An 18,063-nucleotide genomic window follows, 5' to 3' on the forward strand; every position below is an offset into this window, starting at 1 on the left:
GGACGTGATAGGTAGAAAGAGAGAGAGTACAGTATATTACTGAGGAGGTGCTAGGTAGAAAGAGAGAGAGTATAGTATATTACTAAGGAGGTGCTAGGTAGAAAGAGAGAGAGTAAAGTATATTACTGAGGAGGTGATAGGTAGAAAGAGAGAGAGTATAGTATATTACTGAGGAGGTGATAGGTAGAAAGAGAGTATAGTATATTACTGAGGAGGTGATAGGTAGACAGAGAGTATAGTATATTACTGAGGAGGTGATAGGTAGACAGAGAGAGATTATAGTATATTACAGAGGAGGTGCTAGGTAGAAAGAGAGAGAGTAAAGTATATTACTGAGGAGGTGATAGGTAGAAAGAGAGAGAGTATAGTATATTACTGATGAGGTGCTAGGTAGAAAGAGAGTATAGTATATTACTGAGGAGGTGCTAGGTAGAAAGAGAGAGAGTAAAGTATATTACTGAGGAGGTGCTAGGTAGAAAGAGAGAGAGTATAGTATATTACTAAGGAGGTGCTAGGTAGAAAGAGAGAGAGTAAAGTATATTACTGAGGAGGTGATAGGTAGAAAGAGAGAGAGTATAGTATATTACTGAGGAGGTGATAGGTAGAAAGAGAGTATAGTATATTACTGAGGAGGTGATAGGTAGACAGAGAGTATAGTATATTACTGAGGAGGTGATAGGTAGACAGAGAGAGATTATAGTATATTACAGAGGAGGTGCTAGGTAGAAAGAGAGAGAGTAAAGTATATTACTGAGGAGGTGATAGGTAGAAAGAGAGAGAGTATAGTATATTACTGATGAGGTGCTAGGTAGAAAGAGAGTATAGTATATTACTGATGAGGTGCTAGGTAGAAAGAGAGTATAGTATATTACTGAGGAGGTGCTAGGTAGAAAGAGAGAGAGTATAGTATATTACTGAGGAGGTGATAGGTAGAAAGAGAGAAAGTATAGTATATTACTGAGGAGGTGCTAGGTAGAAAGAGAGAGAGTATAGTATATTACTGAGGAGGTGCTAGGTAGAAAGAGAGTATAGTATATTACTGAGGAGGTGATAGGTAGAAAGAGAGTATAGTATATTACTGAGGAGGTGATAGGTAGACAGAGAGAGTATAGTATATTACTGAGGAGGTGCTAGGTAGAAAGAGAGTATAGTATATTACTGAGGAGGTGATAGGTAGACAGAGAGAGTATAGTATATTACTGAGGAGGTGCTAGGTTCTATTTTTAAAGCAATGTCTCAACATCTTCTACCCTCTAATTCTGACACACACACACACACACACACACACACACACACACACACACACACACACACACACACACACACACACACACACACACACACACACACACACACACACACACACACACACACACACACACACACACACACACACACCTTGTTCGTTGACTCACTCCCCAATGTTTATGTCATACACATGTTCAGGCATATGCTGTACACACACCCATGTGCACACACACACACACACACAGACACACACACAAACACACACACACAGGCCACACAAGAAGGGGAGGTTTCTTGTGTTGAACATGGCGCTGGAATGTAAACACTGTGTCTTCCCAGTGAGAGAGGGAGAGAGATATTTTCCCTTTTGTATTTTTAACTAGTTGCACATCGTTACAACACTGTATATAGCCATACTATGACATTTGAAATGTCTGTAATTGTGAGTTTAAGGTTTACTTATAATTTTTTATTGTTTATTTCACTTTCGTCTATTATCTATTTCACTTGCTTTGGTAATGTAAACATATGTTTTCCATGCCAATAAAACCATTTGAAGAGAGAGAAGAAAGAGAGAGTAAGAGATAGAAGGAAGAGAAGAGGTACAGGGAGGGAGAAGTGTAGATAGAAGGAAGAGAAGAGATACAGGGAGGGAGAAGTGTAGATAGAAGGAAGAGAAGAGATACAGGGAGGGAGAAGTGTAGATAGAAGGAAGAGAAGAGGTACAGGGAGGGAGAAGTGTAGATAGAAGGAAGAGAAGAGGTACAGGGAGGGAGAAGTGTAGATAGAAGGAAGAGAAGAGATACAGGGAGGGAGAGGTGTAGATAGATGGAAGAGAAGAGGTACAGGGAGGGAGAAGTGTTGATAGAAGGAAGAGAAGAGGTACAGGGAGGTGTAGATAGAAGGAAGAGAAGAGGTACAGGGAGGGAGAAGTGTAGATAGAAGGAAGAGAAGAGATACAGGGAGGGAGAATGTAAAGAAGAAGGTACAGGGAGGGAGAAGTGTAGATAGATGGAAGAGAAGAGGTACAGGGAGGGAGAAGTGTAGATAGAAGGAAGAGAAGAGATACAGGGAGGGAGAAGTGTAGATAGAAGGAAGAGAAGAGATACAGGGAGGGAGAAGTGTAGATAGAAGGAAGAGAAGAGATACAGGGAGGGAGAAGTGTAGATAGAAGGAAGAGAAGAGGTACAGGGAGGGAGAAGTGTAGATAGAAGGAAGAGAAGAGATACAGGGAGGTGTAGATAGAAGGAAGAGTAGAGGTACAGGGAGGGAGAAGTGTTGATAGAAGGAAGAGAAGAGGTACAGGGAGGGAGAAGTGTAGATACAAGGAAGAGAAGAGGTACAGGGAGGTGTAGATAGAAGGAAGAGAAGAGGTACAGGGAGGAGAAGTGTAGATAGAAGGAAGAGAAGAGATACAGGGAGGGAGAAGTGTAGATAGAAGGAAGAGTAGAGGTACAGGGAGGGAGAAGTGTTGATAGAAGGAAGAGTAGAGGTACAGGGAGGGAGAAGTGTAGATACAAGGAAGAGAAGAGGTACAGGGAGGTGTAGATAGAAGGAAGAGAAAAGGTACAGGGAGGGAGAAGTGTAGATAGAAGGAAGAGAAGAGATACAGGGAGGGAGAAGTGTAGATAGAAGGAAGAGAAGAGGTACAGGGAGGGAGAAGTGTAGATAGAAGGAAGAGAAGAGATACAGGGAGGGAGAAGTGTAGATAGAAGGAAGAGAAGAGATACAGGGAGGGAGAAGTGTAGATAGAAGGAAGAGAAGAGATACAGGGAGGGAGAAGTGTAGATAGAAGGAAGAGAAGAGATACAGGGAGGGAGAAGTGTAGATAGAAGGAAGAGAAGAGGTACAGGGAGGGAGAAGTGTAGATAGGTGGAAGAGAAGAGGTACAGGGAGGGAGAAGTGTTGATAGAAGGAAGAGAAGAGGTACAGGGAGGGAGAAGTGTAGATAGAAGGAAGAAAAGAGGTACAGGGAGAGAGAAGTGTAGATCTTGTTGTGATCTTGAAGTTCTCTGTAGTTAGACTCTAGAGGGCTCTGGCTAGAGAAACCAACTGTAGAAGTTATCTGTAGTTAGACTCTAGAGGGCTCTGGCTAGAGAAACCAACTGTAGAAGTTATCTGTAGTTAGACTCTAGAGGACTCTGGCTAGAGAAACCAACTGTAGAAGTTCTCTGTAGTTAGACTCTAAAGGGCTCTGGCTAGAGAAGCCAACTGTAGAAGTTCTCTGTAGTTAGACTCTAGAGGACTCTGGCTAGAGAAACCAACTGTAGAAGTTCTCTGTAGTTAGACTCTAGAGGGCTCTGGCTAGAGAAACCAACTGTAGAAGTTATCTGTAGTTAGACTCTAGAGGACTCTGGCTAGAGAAACCAACTGTAGAAGTTCTCTGTAGTTAGACTCTAGAGGACTCTGGCTAGAGAAACCAACTGTAGAAGTTCTCTGTAGTTAGACTCTAGAGGACTCTGGCTAGAGAAACCAACTGTAGAAGTTCTCTGTAGTTAGACTCTAGAGGACTCTGGCTAGAGAAACCAACTGTAGAAGTTCTCTGTAGTTAGACTCTAGAGGACTCTGGCTAGAGAAACCAACTGTAGAAGTTCTCTGTAGTTAGACTCTAGAGGACTCTGGCTAGAGAAACCAACTGTAGAAGTTCTCTGTAGTTAGACTCTAGAGGACTCTGGCTAGAGAAACCAACTGTAGAAGTTATCTGTAGTTAGACTCTAGAGGACTCTGGCTAGAGAAACCAACTGTAGTTGCAGTTCAATGCTTCACTATTGAAACTATTACGAATATTCTCTTTAGTGGGGTTTATGTTTTTTGTGGGGAAAGTAGGTCCTTATATCTGGTCGCTTGGTGTAGGGATACTGCACTGGTGTATGGATACTGTAGTTATGGGACAGTTAGCCTAAATACTGTAACTGTTGCCAGCCCCATGCCCTTAGGCTGCTTGTTATGCGGATCTCTCTCTCTCTCTCTGTTCAATTCAGAGGGCTTTATTGGCATGGGAAACATGTTTACATTGCCAAAGTAAGTAAAATAGACACTTAACTAAAGTGAAAAATTAACAGTAAACATTACACTCACAGAAGTTTCAAAGGAATAGCGACATTTCAAAGATCATATTATATTCTCTCTGTCTAAATTCAGCTCAAAAAATAGAATAGTGAAAGAAAGAAAGAAAGAAAGAAAGATAAATAAATGAGAAAGAAAATAAAAGAGAACAATACTAGTGTTGAACAAACACAGTTCTGTCACTCCTTTCCAGGCTGCCTCCCAAGTGGCACCCTATTCCCTATGAACTACTACTTTTGACCAGAAGCCTGTGTACTGTCAAAGGGAACAGGGGTGTCATTTGGGACACAAACCTTGACTTTAGGAAATTTCCATGACTGCGTTCATTGAGTATGCTATCTGACCACAAGATTCTCCAGATTTTAAACAAACGTTCCCGCCTCATTCCCCTGAACCACACACACACATACATGTTCCTGCCTCTCTAGAACCACAAACACATGTTCCTGCCTCTCTAGAACCACACACACATGTTCCTGCCTCTCTAGAACCACAAACACATGTTCCTGCCTCTCTAGAACCACACACACATGTTCCTGCCTCTCTAGAACCACAAACACATGTTCCTGCCTCTCTAGAACCACAAACACATGTTCCTGCCTCTCTAGAACCACACACACATGTTCCTGCCTCTCTAGAACCACACACACACACACACACACACACACACACACACACACACACACACACACACACACATACACACACACACACACACACACACACACACACACACGTTCCTGCCTCTCTAGAACCACACACACATGTTCCTGCCTCTCTAGAACCACACACACAAATGTTCCTACCTCTCTAGAACCACACACACACATGTTCCTGCCTCTCTAGAACCACACACACATGTTCCTGCCTGTCTAGAACAACACACACACACACACACACACCTTGTTCGTTGACTCACTCCCCAATGTTTATGTTCCTGCCTCTCTAAAACCATACACACATGTTCCTGTCTCTTTAGAACCACACACACACACACATGTTCCTGCCGCTCTAGAACCACACACACATGTTCCTGCCTCTCTAGAACCACACACACACACACACATGTTCCTGCCTCTCTAGAACCATACACACATGTTCCTGCCTCTCTAGAACCACACACACATGTTCCTGCCTCTCTAGAATCACAAACACATGTTCCTGCCTCTCTAGAACCACACACACATGTTCCTGCCTCTCTAGAACCACAAACACATGTTCCTGCCTCTCTAGAACCACACACACATGTTCCTGCCTCTCTAGAACCACAAACACATGTTCCTGCCTCTCTAGAACCACACACACATGTTCCTGCCTCTCTAGAACCACAAACACATGTTCCTGCCTCTCTAGAACCACACACACACATGTTCCTGCCTCTCTAGAACCACAAACACATGTTCCTGCCTCTCTAGAACCACACACACATGTTCCTGCCTCTCTAGAACCACAAACACATGTTCCTGCCTCTCTAGAACCACACACACATGTTCCTGCCTCTCTAGAACCACACACACACACACACACACACACACACACACATTCCTGCCTCTCTAGAACCACACACACATGTTCCTGCCTCTCTAGAACCACACACACAAATGTTCCTACCTCTCTAGAACCACACACACACATGTTCCTGCCTCTCTAGAACCACACACACATGTTCCTGCCTGTCTAGAACAACACACACACACACACACACACACACACCTTGTTCGTTGACTCACTCCCCAATGTTTATGTTCCTGCCTCTCTAAAACCATACACATATGTTCCTGTCTCTTTAGAACCACACACACACACACATGTTCCTGCCGCTCTAGAACCACACACACATGTTCCTGCCTCTCTAGAACCACACACACACACATGTTCCTGCCTCTCTAGAACCATACACACATGTTCCTGCCTCTCTAGAACCACACACACATGTTCCTGCGTCTCTAGAACCACACACACACACACACACACACACACACACACACACACACACACACACACACACACACACACACACACACACACACACACACACACGTTCCTGTCTCTCTAGAACCACACACACATACACACACACGTTCCTGCCTCTCTAGAACCACACACACACATTCCTGCCTCTCTAGAACCACACACACACACACACACACACACACACACACACACACACACACACACACACACACACACACACACACATGTTCCTGCCTCTCTAGAACCACACACACACACACACACACACACACACATGTTCCTGCCTCTCTAGAACGACAAACACACACACACACACACACACACACACACACACACACACACACACACACACGCGCGCCTCCCTTGAACAGGCTCGTTTAACGGCTGAGGTGGCAGCGTATGCCTTCGTGCCACGGGGCACTGCCTCTACGAGATTGGAAACACACACACCGATTGAAATCACACATGAGAACACACACACACGTCAGCTGGTGTATATGTGAGTGTTTGCCCTTCCCGATAGCAGTCTTTTAGTTCTGTCTCTCTCTGTGTCTCTCTCTGTGTGTCTCTCTCTCTGTGTCTCTCTCACTCTATCCCTGTTTAAAAGAGTCTGTCCTAGTGGCAGGCGGTATTGCCTCTTTGGTCCCTTGTCCCTATGTCCTCACCCCTCATGTTGACACACACACACACACACACACACACACACACACACACACACACACACACACACACACACACACACACACACACACACACACACACACACACACACACACACACACACACACACACAGTCGGAAGAAAATGTATGTGAACCCTTTGGAATTACCTGGATTTCTGCATAAATTGGTCATCAAATTTGATCTGATCTTCATCTAAGTCACAACAATAGACAAACACAGTCTGCTTAAACTAATAACACACAAACAATTACAATTTTACATGTCTTGATTGGACACACAGTGTAAACATTCACAGTGCAGGGTGGGAAAAGTATGTGAACCCTTAGATTTAATAACTGGTTGACCCTCTTTTGGCAGCAATAACCTCAACCAAACATTTTCTGTAGTTGCGGATCAGACCTGCACAACGGTCAGGAGGAATTTTGGACCGTTCCTCTTTACAAAACTGTTTCAGTTCAGCAATATTCTTGGGATGTCTGGTGTGAACCGGTCTCTTGAGGTCATGCCACAGCATCTCAGACAGGTTGAGGTCAGGACTGACTGGGCCACTCCAGAAGGTGTATTTTCTTCGGTTAAAGCCATTCTGTTGTTGATTTACTTCTGTCTTTTGGGTCGTTGTCCTGTTGCATCACCCAACGTCTGTTGAGCTTCAATTGGTGGACAGATAGCCTTACATTCTCCTGCAAAATGTCTTGATCAACTTGGGAATTCATTTTTCCGTCAATGATAGCAAACTGTCCAGGCCTTGAGGCAGCAAAGCAGACCCAACCCATGATGCTCCCTCCACCATACTTTACAGTTGGGATGAGGTTTTGATGTTGGTGTGCTGGGCATTTTTTTTCTCCACACATAGTGTTGTGTGTTCTTTCCAAACAACACAACTGTAGTTTCATCTGTCCACAGAATATTTTGCCAGTAGCGCTGTGGAAGATCCAGGTGCTCTTTTGTGAAATTCAGATGTGCAGCAATGTTTTTTTGGACAGCAGTGGCTTCTTCCGTAGTGTCCTCCCATGAACACCATTCTTGTTTAGTGTTTTACGTATTGTAGACTCGTCAACAGAGATGTTAGCATCTTTCAGAGATTTCTGAAAAGTCTTTAGCTGTCACTAGGATTCTTCTTAACCTCATTGAGCATTCTGCGCTGTGCTCTTGCAGTCATCTTTGCAGGACGGCCACTCCTAGGGAGAGTAGCAACAGTGCTGAAATGTCTCCATTTATAGACAATTTGTCTTACCGTGGACTGACTTTTAGAGATACTTTTGTAACCCTTTCCAGCTTTATGCAAGGCAACAATTCTTAATCTTAGGTCTTCTGAGATCTCTTTTGTTTGAGGCATGGTTCACATCAGGCAATGCTTCTTGTGAATAGCAAACTCAGATTTTGTGAGTGTTTTTTATGGGCCAGAGCAGCTCTAACCAACATCTCCAGTCTCATCTCATTGATTGGACTCCAGGTTAGTTGACTCCTGACTCCAATTAGCTTTTGGAGAAGTCCCTAGCCTAGGGGTTCACGTACTTTTTCCAACCTACACTGTGAATGTTTATATGATGTATTCAATATAGACAAGATAAATACAATAATTTGTGTGTTATTAGTTTAAGCACATTGTGCTTGTCTATTGTTGTGACTTGAAGATCAGATAAAATGTTATGTCAAATTTATGCAGAAATCCAGGTAATTCCAAAGGGTTCACATACTTTTTCTTGCTTCTGTACACACACACACACACACACACACACACACACACACACACACACACACACACACACACACACACACACACACACACACACACACACACACACACCATCGCTTTTAATGACCCAAACCATTGACCCAGGGTCCAATATTATCTCAACCTTCTAACAATAACAAAGCGGTCACCACTTTTTGGGAAGTAAGCAGCTGAGGAATGTAACCACTCTCAAATCCATAGACGGAGAAATGTAACCACTCTCAAATCCATAGACGGAGAAATGTAACCCCTCTCAAATCCATAGACGGAGAAATGTAACCCCTCTCAAATCCATAGACGGAGAAATGTAACCTCTCTCAAATCCATAGACGGAGAAATGTAACCACTCTCAAATCCATAGACGGAGAAATGTAACCTCTCTCAAATCCATAGACGGAGAAATGTAACCCCTCTCAAATCCATAGACGGAGAAATGTAACCACTCTCAAATCCATAGACGGGGAAATGTAACCACTCTCAAATCCATAGACAGAGCTGTCGATGCAAGGACTGACAATCGATGAACTCAAAATAAAATGTCTTAAAATGTTTTAACCATGTTTGGATGTAACAATCTTAGATTGGCCCTTTAAGGTTAGGGTAGGGTGAAGGGTAACCTGATCCTAGATCTGTGGTTAGATGTAACAATCTTAGATAGGCCCTTTAAGGTTAGGGTAGGGTGAAAGGTAACCTGATCCTAGATCTGTGGTTAGTGGGCAACTTGTTCTGCTACGTCCAGACAGATTGACCACACTGGTCACTGTGGCTTGGCTGTGGGAGAGGAGAGGGTAAAATGCAATACAACACACACACACACACACTCCTAAAATGTATTCTACTGTACAGCACAGGGACTGGCAGACTGAGCTGAAAACATGGAGCACCTGCACACGACATAGAAAGGTTGGGGTCCATTTGAATTGAAGGCAGTCAGTTCAGGAAGGAAAACAAGGCATCTATTTTCAATGACATCAATTCAAATCACTTCCTGAATTGACTGCCATCCATTCAAATTGACCCCAACCATGCTACAGCTCTGCTACATAGAATGAAGCTACACTATAGTTACAAAAGTATGTGGACACCCCTTCAACTTAGTGGATTTGGCTATTTCAGCCACACCCGTTGCTGACAGGGGTATAAAATCAAGCACACAGCCATGCAATCTCCATAGACAAATATTGGCAGTAGAATGGCCTTACTGAAGAGCTCAGTGACTTTCAACGTGTCACCGTCATAGGATGCCACCTTTCCAACAAGTCAGTTCATCAAATTTTTGCCCTCCTAGAGCTGCACCAGTCAACTGTAAGTGCTGTTATTGTGAAGTGGAAACGTCTAGGAGCAACAACGGCTCAGCCGTAAAGTGGTAGGCCACACATGCTCACAGAACGGGACCGCCGAGTGCTGAAGAGCGTAGCGCGTAAAAATTGTCTGTCCTCGGTTGCAACACTCACTACCGAGATCCAAACTGCCTATGGAAGCAATGTCAGCACAATAACTATTCCTCAGGAGCTTCATGAAATGGCAGAGCAGCTCATGCAGCCCTAAGAGCACCATGCATAATGCCAAGTGTCGGCTGGAGTGGTGTAAAGCTCGCCGCCATTGGACTCTGGAGCGGTGGAAACACGTTCTCTGGAGTTATGAATCACACTTCACCATCTGGCAGTCTGACGGATGAATCTGGGTTTGGCGGATGCCAGGAGAACGCTACCTGCCCCAACGCATAGTGCCGACTGTAATGTTTGGTGGAGGAGGAATAATGGTCTGGGGCTGTTTTTTTGTTCGGGCTAGGCCCCTTAGTTCCAGTGAAGGGAAATCTTAACGCCACAGCATACAATGACATTCTAGAGAATTCTGTGCTTCCAACTTTGTGGCAAGAGTTTGGCATGACAATGCCCCTGTGCACAAAGCAAGGTCTATACAGAAATGGTTTGTCGAGATCGTTGTGCAAGAACTTGACTGGTCTGCACAGTGTAACGGTTGTCGTCGAATAAAGCGGACCAAGACGCAGCGGGGAAATGTGCACTCATCTTCTTCATTAATAGGACAAAGAAGGAAAAACCAAAATAAACACGTACACAAAAAGACACAACGACAAATAACAGTCTGGTAAGGCACAAGGCTATACACAGAACAATCTCCCACAAAACACAAACAAAACACATACCTATATATAGGACTCCCAATCAGAGGCAACTAAAAACACCTGCCTCCAATTGAGAGTCCAACACCCAATTACCTAGACATAGAAATACTAAACTAGAGAGAACATAGAAATACAAAAAACATAGAACATAACCCAAAACCCAGAAATAATAAATCAAACACCCTTCTAAACAAACCACCACCCCGAACCAACCAAAACAAATACCCTCTGCCACGTCCTGACCAAACTACAATACAAATAACCCCTATTACTGGTCAGGACGTGACACACAGAGCCCGGACCTCAACCCCATCGAACATCTTTGGGATGAATTGGACACTGACTGCGAGCCAGGCCTAATCGCCCAACATCAGTGCCCGAACTCTAATGCTCTTATGGCTGAATGGAAACAAATCCCCTCAGCAATGCTCCAACATCTAGTGGAAAGACTTCCTAGAAGAGTGGAGGCTGTTATAGCAGCAACGGGGGGACGAGCTCCATACTAATGCCCATGATTTTGGAATGAGATGTTGGACGAGCAGGTGTCCACATACTTTAGGGTATGATCCGATCCATGGCTCATGACCCTTTAGGGTATGATCTGATCCATGGCTCATGAGCCTTTAGGCTATGCTCCGATCCATGGCTCATGACCCTTTAGGGTTTGCTCCGATCCATGGCTCATGACCCTTTAGGGTATGATCCGATCCATGGCTCATGAGCCTTTAGGGTATGATCTGATCCATGGCTCATGACCCTTTAGGGTATGATCTGATCCATGGCTCATGACCCTTTAGGGTATGCTCCGATCCATGGCTCATGAGCCTTTAGGGTATGCTCTGATCCATGGCTCATGAGCCTTTAGGGTATGATCTGATCCATGGCTCATGAGCCTTTAGGGTATGATCTGATCCATGGCTCATGAGCCTTTAGGGTATGATCTGATCCATGGCTCATGACCCTTTAGGGTATGATCTGATCCTTGACTCATGACCCTTTAGGGTATGCTCTGATCCATGACTCATGACCCTTTAGGGTATGATCTGATCCTTGACTCATGACCCTTTAGGGTATGATCTGATCCATGGCTCATGACCCTTGCCCTATATAGACGACCCCTTGCTTTCCTCTGTTGCTTCCACATTTTTTACAAACAATTGCTACCTAGTTCCTTCACACTGTTACCTAGAACCATAAAGGGATCTCTGACTGTCTCTGTAGGTCAGGAGAACCCGTTTTGGTTCTAGGTAGCACCTTTTTTTAAATAGTCCATCTCCCCAAACTATTCTCACCAGGGGGGATAAGGACATGGAAACCTCCAACCTCTGTTGACCTCTATTCATTTCACCCCAAAAAGGGGGATTTTAAACATCTGGTGTACTGGCAACCTGGAAGGAACTCGATGTCCTCTTCCTCAGAGCTGCTCTTAATTTAGGGCCACAAATAAGGACATAAACAACAACATAAAACAACAAACTGGTATAGGGACAGAACAGGCATTAGTGGGAACCATGGGAACCAACGACCTCATGCCGATGTCACCAGCCGAGCAGAGTAGAACAGCAGAATAGAACTGCAGTCATCAATAAAATAGAAAACTAAACTGTATTCCCTCTCTCCTCTCACTCCTCTCCTCTCCTCTCCTCTCCAATAAAATTCCCCTTCATATAGACTGAAAGATTCAGAGTAGCTAGAACAAGGAAGTGAATCATTCTACAAACATGCTTATGTACTTTCTGCTGTTTCTTTTTTTTCCCAGGACACAATTGCCACGGCAGCCATAGTAGGGGCTGTTTCCCATGAGGCATTGCAAGCTTTCAGGGCCCTGGGCACTTTCTCTCTCTCTCTCTCTCTCTCTCTCTCTCTCTCTCTCGACGACCCAAACGTCCACAACTACCAGCAGCAACCAAGGCAAGCCCCTATCGCTACGGGCGACAGACACACAGACACACATAGACGGACGTAACGGATGGTTGCCACGGTTGCTACTCACCGGGACACGCGCAGCCGCCTACCGACATCGTCTCACATGTCTGACCTCACTCTGAACGGAACGGTGCAGGAGGATCCCTCCTTTTCCTCTCCTCCTCCTCCTCCTCTTTATTGTGTTCCTCAGCTCTTCGTCTCCTCTCCGTTGCTGTCCTCTCTTTTTTCTATTCCTTTTCTTCTCCTCTCTGATCCTGTCTTCTCTCTTCTCCTCTCTGATCCTGTCTTCTCTCTTCTCCTCTCTGATCCTGTCTTCTCTCCTCTCACCAGTCACCGCTGCTACTGCTCCTGACTCTCACATGAGCGTCTGTTTTCCTGAGGTCCACACACACACACGTACACACACACACACCAGGGACGGGGGAGGAAGGGAGAGAGAGAAGGAGAGGGAGGGGAGTAGAGCGTAGAGAGAGAGAGAGAGCGGGAGTAGAGCGAAGAGAGAGCGAGAGAGAGTGAAGAAGGAAAGGTTAAAAAAAGCAACAGAAACACAAAGGATTGTGTTCTCTCTCTCAGTCAGCCAGCCAGTCAGTCAGCCAGTCAGCCAGTCAGTCAGCCAGCCAGTCAGTCAGTCAGACAGCCAGCCAGTCACAGTGTGTTCGTATTTCTGTTCCTGCCCCCTTTGCTCTGCTCTACCCTCATCAGCCAGCAAATGACTGTACAGGTGGGAGGAGAGAGGGAGGGAGAGAACGAGAGAGAGTGACAGAGAGAGAGTGACAGAGAGAGAGAGAGAGAGAGAGAGAGAGAGAGAGAGAGAGAGAGAGAGAGAGGCTGACTGACTGACTGACTGAGACCGAAGGGAGCATGGCGCACTAGAGAGGGAGGGAGAGAGAGGGAGGGAGGGAAAGAGAGAGAGAGAGAGAGAGACAGAGGACTGTCAAAGTGATTGCATCCCAAATAGCACCCTGCACCCTATTCCCTGACCAAATCTGGAGAAAAGTAGTGCACTTTGGAGGGAATAGGGTGCAGGTTGGGAGGCAAACAGAGTGACCTGGGAGAATAACAACCATGTGATGTGGCCCTTTTTTTTCTTTTAAAGATATAGAGGCTGTTTTTCACCGCTGCCTGCACCCACTCACACACACACACTCACACACACCCACTCACACACACACACTCACACACACACACTCACGCACGCGCGCGCACACACACAGAGCTCTCAATGTTCTGGAGCAGATGAGCTGTCAGTGGGGAGGCTGGTGGCAGCGGTGTGTGTATCTGAGAAGTTTGTTACACTGAATGTCAGCTACACTGCAGAGGGGACGGAGGAGGAGGAGGGAGAAGAGGGGACAGGAGAGGAGGAGGGGGAAGAGGGGACAGGAGAGGAGGAGGGAGAGGGAGAAGAGGGGACAGGAGAGGAGGAGGGGGAAGAGGGGAGAAGAGGGGAAAGGAGGAGGAGGAGGAGGGAGAAGAGGGGACAGGAGAGGAGGAGGGGGAAGAGGGGACAGGAGAGGAGGAGGGAGAGGGTGAGGAGGGTGAAGAGGAGGAGTGAGGAGGAGAAGCGAGGGCAACTGACTGAGCTCTCTCCTTTCTAGTTCCCTCTCTCTTTCTCTCTGCAGTCTGTCATACAGCGTTGCTCCCTCCTCTCACTCATCTCTCCCTCCCCCTGTTCTCTCTCTCCACTCCTCCACATCCATCTCTCCCTCCCCCTGTTCTCTCTCTCCACTCCTCCACATCCATCTCTCCCTCCCTCCCCCTGTTCTCTCTCTCCACTCCTCCACATCCATCTCTCCCTCCCCCTGTTCTCTCTCTCCACTCCTCCCCATCCATCTCTCCCTCCCCTGTTCTCTCTCTCCACTCCTCCACATCCATCTCTCCCTCCTTCCCCCTGTTCTCTCTCTCCACTCCTCCACATCCATCTCTCCCTCCCCCTGTTCTCTCTCTCCACTCCTCCACATCCATCTCTCCCTCCCTCCCCCTGTTCTCTCTCTCCACTCCTCCACATCCATCTCTCCCTCCCTCCCCTGTTCTCTCTCTCCACTCCTCCACATCCATCTCTCCCTCCCTCCCCCTGTTCTCTCTCTCCACTCCTCCACATCCATCTCTCCCTCCCCTGTTCTCTCTCTCCACTCCTCCACATCCATCTCTCCCTCCCTCCACCTGTTTTCTCTCTCCACTCCTCCACATCCATCTCTCCCTCCCCCTGTTCTCTCTCTCCACTCCTCCACATCCATCTCTCCCTCCCCCTGTTCTCTCTCTCCACTCCTCCACATCCATCTCTCCCTCCCTCCCCCTGTTCTCTCTCTCCACTCCTCCACATCCATCTCTGGCTCCCCTCGTCTTTTCCCCATCTCTCTCTTCTTACTCTCTCTCTCTCCATCTCTCACTCAGCCCATTTCCCCTTCCCACTTCTGTCCTCTCCAGTCTTTCTCTCCACCAAATGACCTCCCCCTTCTCCCCTTCTCGCTCCCCCCTCTTCATCTCTCCCTCTGCGTGTTGCTGTGGAGTGACTGATATTGTGTGTGTGTGTGTGTGTGTGTTGGTGCGTGTGTGTGTGTTGTGAAAGTGAGGGTAACTAGGTGCACTACGGACGACCAAACCACAGGGGAATCCTGGGATATGGGAAGACTCATGGAGCTGTGCATGGACTGGAAAGGTCACAAACACGCACACACACACACACACACACACACACACACACACACACAACAAAAGTCATGTGGACCTATCTGTGATTGGAACCCCTTAATGGGAGAGTGACCATGCTCTGAAACACCTTCCTGACACACACATACACATACACTCTCTCTCTCTCTCTCTCTCTCTCTCTATACCTCTCTCTCCATCCCTCTCTCTCTCTCCCTCTCTCTCTTTATCTCTCCCTCCCCACCCTGTACACTCCTCCTGTCTCCTGGTTGGTAGAGCTTTCCCTCCAAAATGACATCACATCTAGATGCAATGTAGGACCTCATAAGAGAACAAAGGTTTGCTCTGTTGCTGTCGACTGTTCCTTCTCCCAACCACACACACACACACACACACACACACACACACACACACACACACACACACACACACACACATGCTCATATCGTCATATCATTTTCCACCTGTTCTTTGTGTGGATTTGAACGAATCTCAGTCTGTCATTTTAGAATGCTGAGCATGAGAGGAGAAAAGAGAAGAAGAAGGAGGGAGAGGTATAGAGTGACAGAGAGAGAAGCAGTGAGGATAGAGAGAGGAGGAGGGAGAGGAAGGAATAGAGGGAGGGAGACAAAGAGAGAGAGGGGAGGGATAGAGAGAGAGAGAGAGAGAGAGAGAGAGAGAGGAGCGAGAGGGAGGGAGACAAAGAGAGAGAGGGGGAGGGATAGAGAGAGGGGGAGACAGTGAGAGAGAGACAGAGAGAGAGGGGAGGGATAGAGAGAGAGAGAGAGGAGCGAGAGGGAGGGAGACAAAGAGAGAGAGGGGGAGGGATAGAGAGAGGGGGAGACAGTGAGAGAGAGACAGAGAGAGAGGGGGGAGGGATAGAGGATAGAGAGAGGAGGAGTGAGAGGGAGGAATTGAGGATAGAGAGAGGGAAACAAAGAGAGAGAAGGGGAGGGATAGAGGATAGAGAGAGAAGGGGAGGGATAGAGGATAGAGAGAGGAGGGGAGGGATAGAGGATAGAGAGAGGAGGGGAGGGATAGAGGATAGAGAGAGGAGGGGAGGGATAGAGGATAGAGAGAGACGGGGAGGATAGAGGATATTGAGAGAAGGGGAGGGATAGAGGATAGAGAGAGAAGGGGAGGGATAGAGGATAGAGAGAGAGAAGGAGAGGGATAGAGGATAGAGAGAGGAGGGGAGAGATAGAGGATAGAGAGAGGAGGGGAGGGATAGAGGATAGAGAGAGACGGGGAGGATAGAGGATATTGAGAGAAGGGGAGGGATAGAGGATAGAGAGAGGAGGGGAGGGATAGAGGATAGAGAGAGGAGGGGAGGGATAGAGGATAGAGAGAGGGAGACAAAGAGAGAGAAGGGGAGGGATAGAGGATAGAGAGAGGAGGGGAGGGATAGAGGATAGAGAGAGGAGGGGAGGGATAGAGGATAGAGAGAGGGAGACAAAGAGAGAGAAGGGGAGGGATAGAGGATAGAGAGGGGAGGGATAGAGGATAGAGAGAGAAGGGGAGGGATAGAGGATAGAGAGAGAGAAGGGGAGGGATAGAGGATAGAGAGAGAAGGGGAGGATAGAGGATAGAGAGAGAAGGGGAGGATAGAGGATAGAGAGAGAAGGGGAGGGATAGAGGATAGAGAGAGAAGGGGAGGATAGAGGATAGAGAGAGAAGGGGAGGGATAGAGGATAGAGAGAGGAGGGGAGGGATAGAGGATAGAGAGAGGGAGACAAAGAGAGAGAAGGGGAGGGATAGAGGATAGAGAGAGGAGGGGAGGGATAGAGGATAGAGAGAGAAGGGGAGGATAGAGGATAGAGAGAGAAGGGGAGGGATAGAGGATAGAGAGAGAAGGGGAGGATAGAGGATAGAGAGAGAAGGGGAGGGATAGAGGATAGAGAGAGAAGGGGAGGGATAGAGGATAGAGAGGGGAGGGATAGAGGATAGAGAGAGAAGGGGAGGGATAGAGGATAGAGAGAGGAGGGGAGGGATAGAGGATAGAGAGAGGAGGGGAGGGATAGAGGATAGAGAGAGAAGGGGAGGGATAGAGGATAGAGAGAGAAGGGGAGGGATAGAGGATAGAGAGAGAAGGGGAGGGATAGAGGATAGAGAGAGAAGGGGAGGATAGAGGATATTGAGAGAAGGGGAGGATAGAGGATAGAGAGAGACGGGGAGGATAGAGGATATTGAGAGAAGGGGAGGATAGAGGATAGAGAGAGAAGGGGAGGGATAGAGGATAGAGAGAGAAGGGGAGGATAGAGGATAGAGAGAGAGAAGGGGAGGGATAGAGGATAGAGAGAGAAGGGGAGGATAGAGGATAGAGAGAGAAGGGGAGGATAGAGGATAGAGAGAGAAGGGGAGGGATAGAGGATAGAGAGAGAAGGGGAGGATAGAGGATAGAGAGAGAAGGGGAGGGATAGAGGATAGAGAGAGAAGGGGAGGATAGAGGATAGAGAGAGAAGGGGAGGGATAGAGGATAGAGAGAGGAGGGGAGGGATAGAGGATAGAGAGAGAAGGGGAGGGATAGAGGATAGAGAGAGAAGGGGAGGGATAGAGGATAGAGAGAGGAGGGGAGGGATAGAGGATAGAGAGAGAAGGGGAGGGATAGAGGATAGAGAGAGAAGGGGATGGATAGAGGA

The 18,063-nt window shown here is 46.9% G+C and overlaps 1 protein-coding gene across 1 annotated transcript in view; it reads right to left on the reverse strand.

Annotated features, from left to right (window-relative positions):
* The window catches only part of LOC106591328 (LIM domain-binding protein 1), a 103,037-nt gene extending 89,563 nt beyond the window's left edge, over nt 1-13,474 (reverse strand). Inside the window, exon 1 of the mRNA XM_045709054.1 lies at nt 12,846-13,474. Coding sequence (XP_045565010.1) covers nt 12,846-12,873 — 28 coding nt within the window. The 5' untranslated portion in view covers nt 12,874-13,474. The remainder of the gene's footprint in view (nt 1-12,845) is intronic.
* Between the last annotated feature and the right edge of the window lie 4,589 nt (nt 13,475-18,063).

This window comes from Salmo salar, chromosome ssa02 (genome assembly GCF_905237065.1).
Source record: "Salmo salar chromosome ssa02, Ssal_v3.1, whole genome shotgun sequence".
NCBI classification, from domain to species: Eukaryota; Metazoa; Chordata; class Actinopteri; order Salmoniformes; family Salmonidae; genus Salmo; species Salmo salar.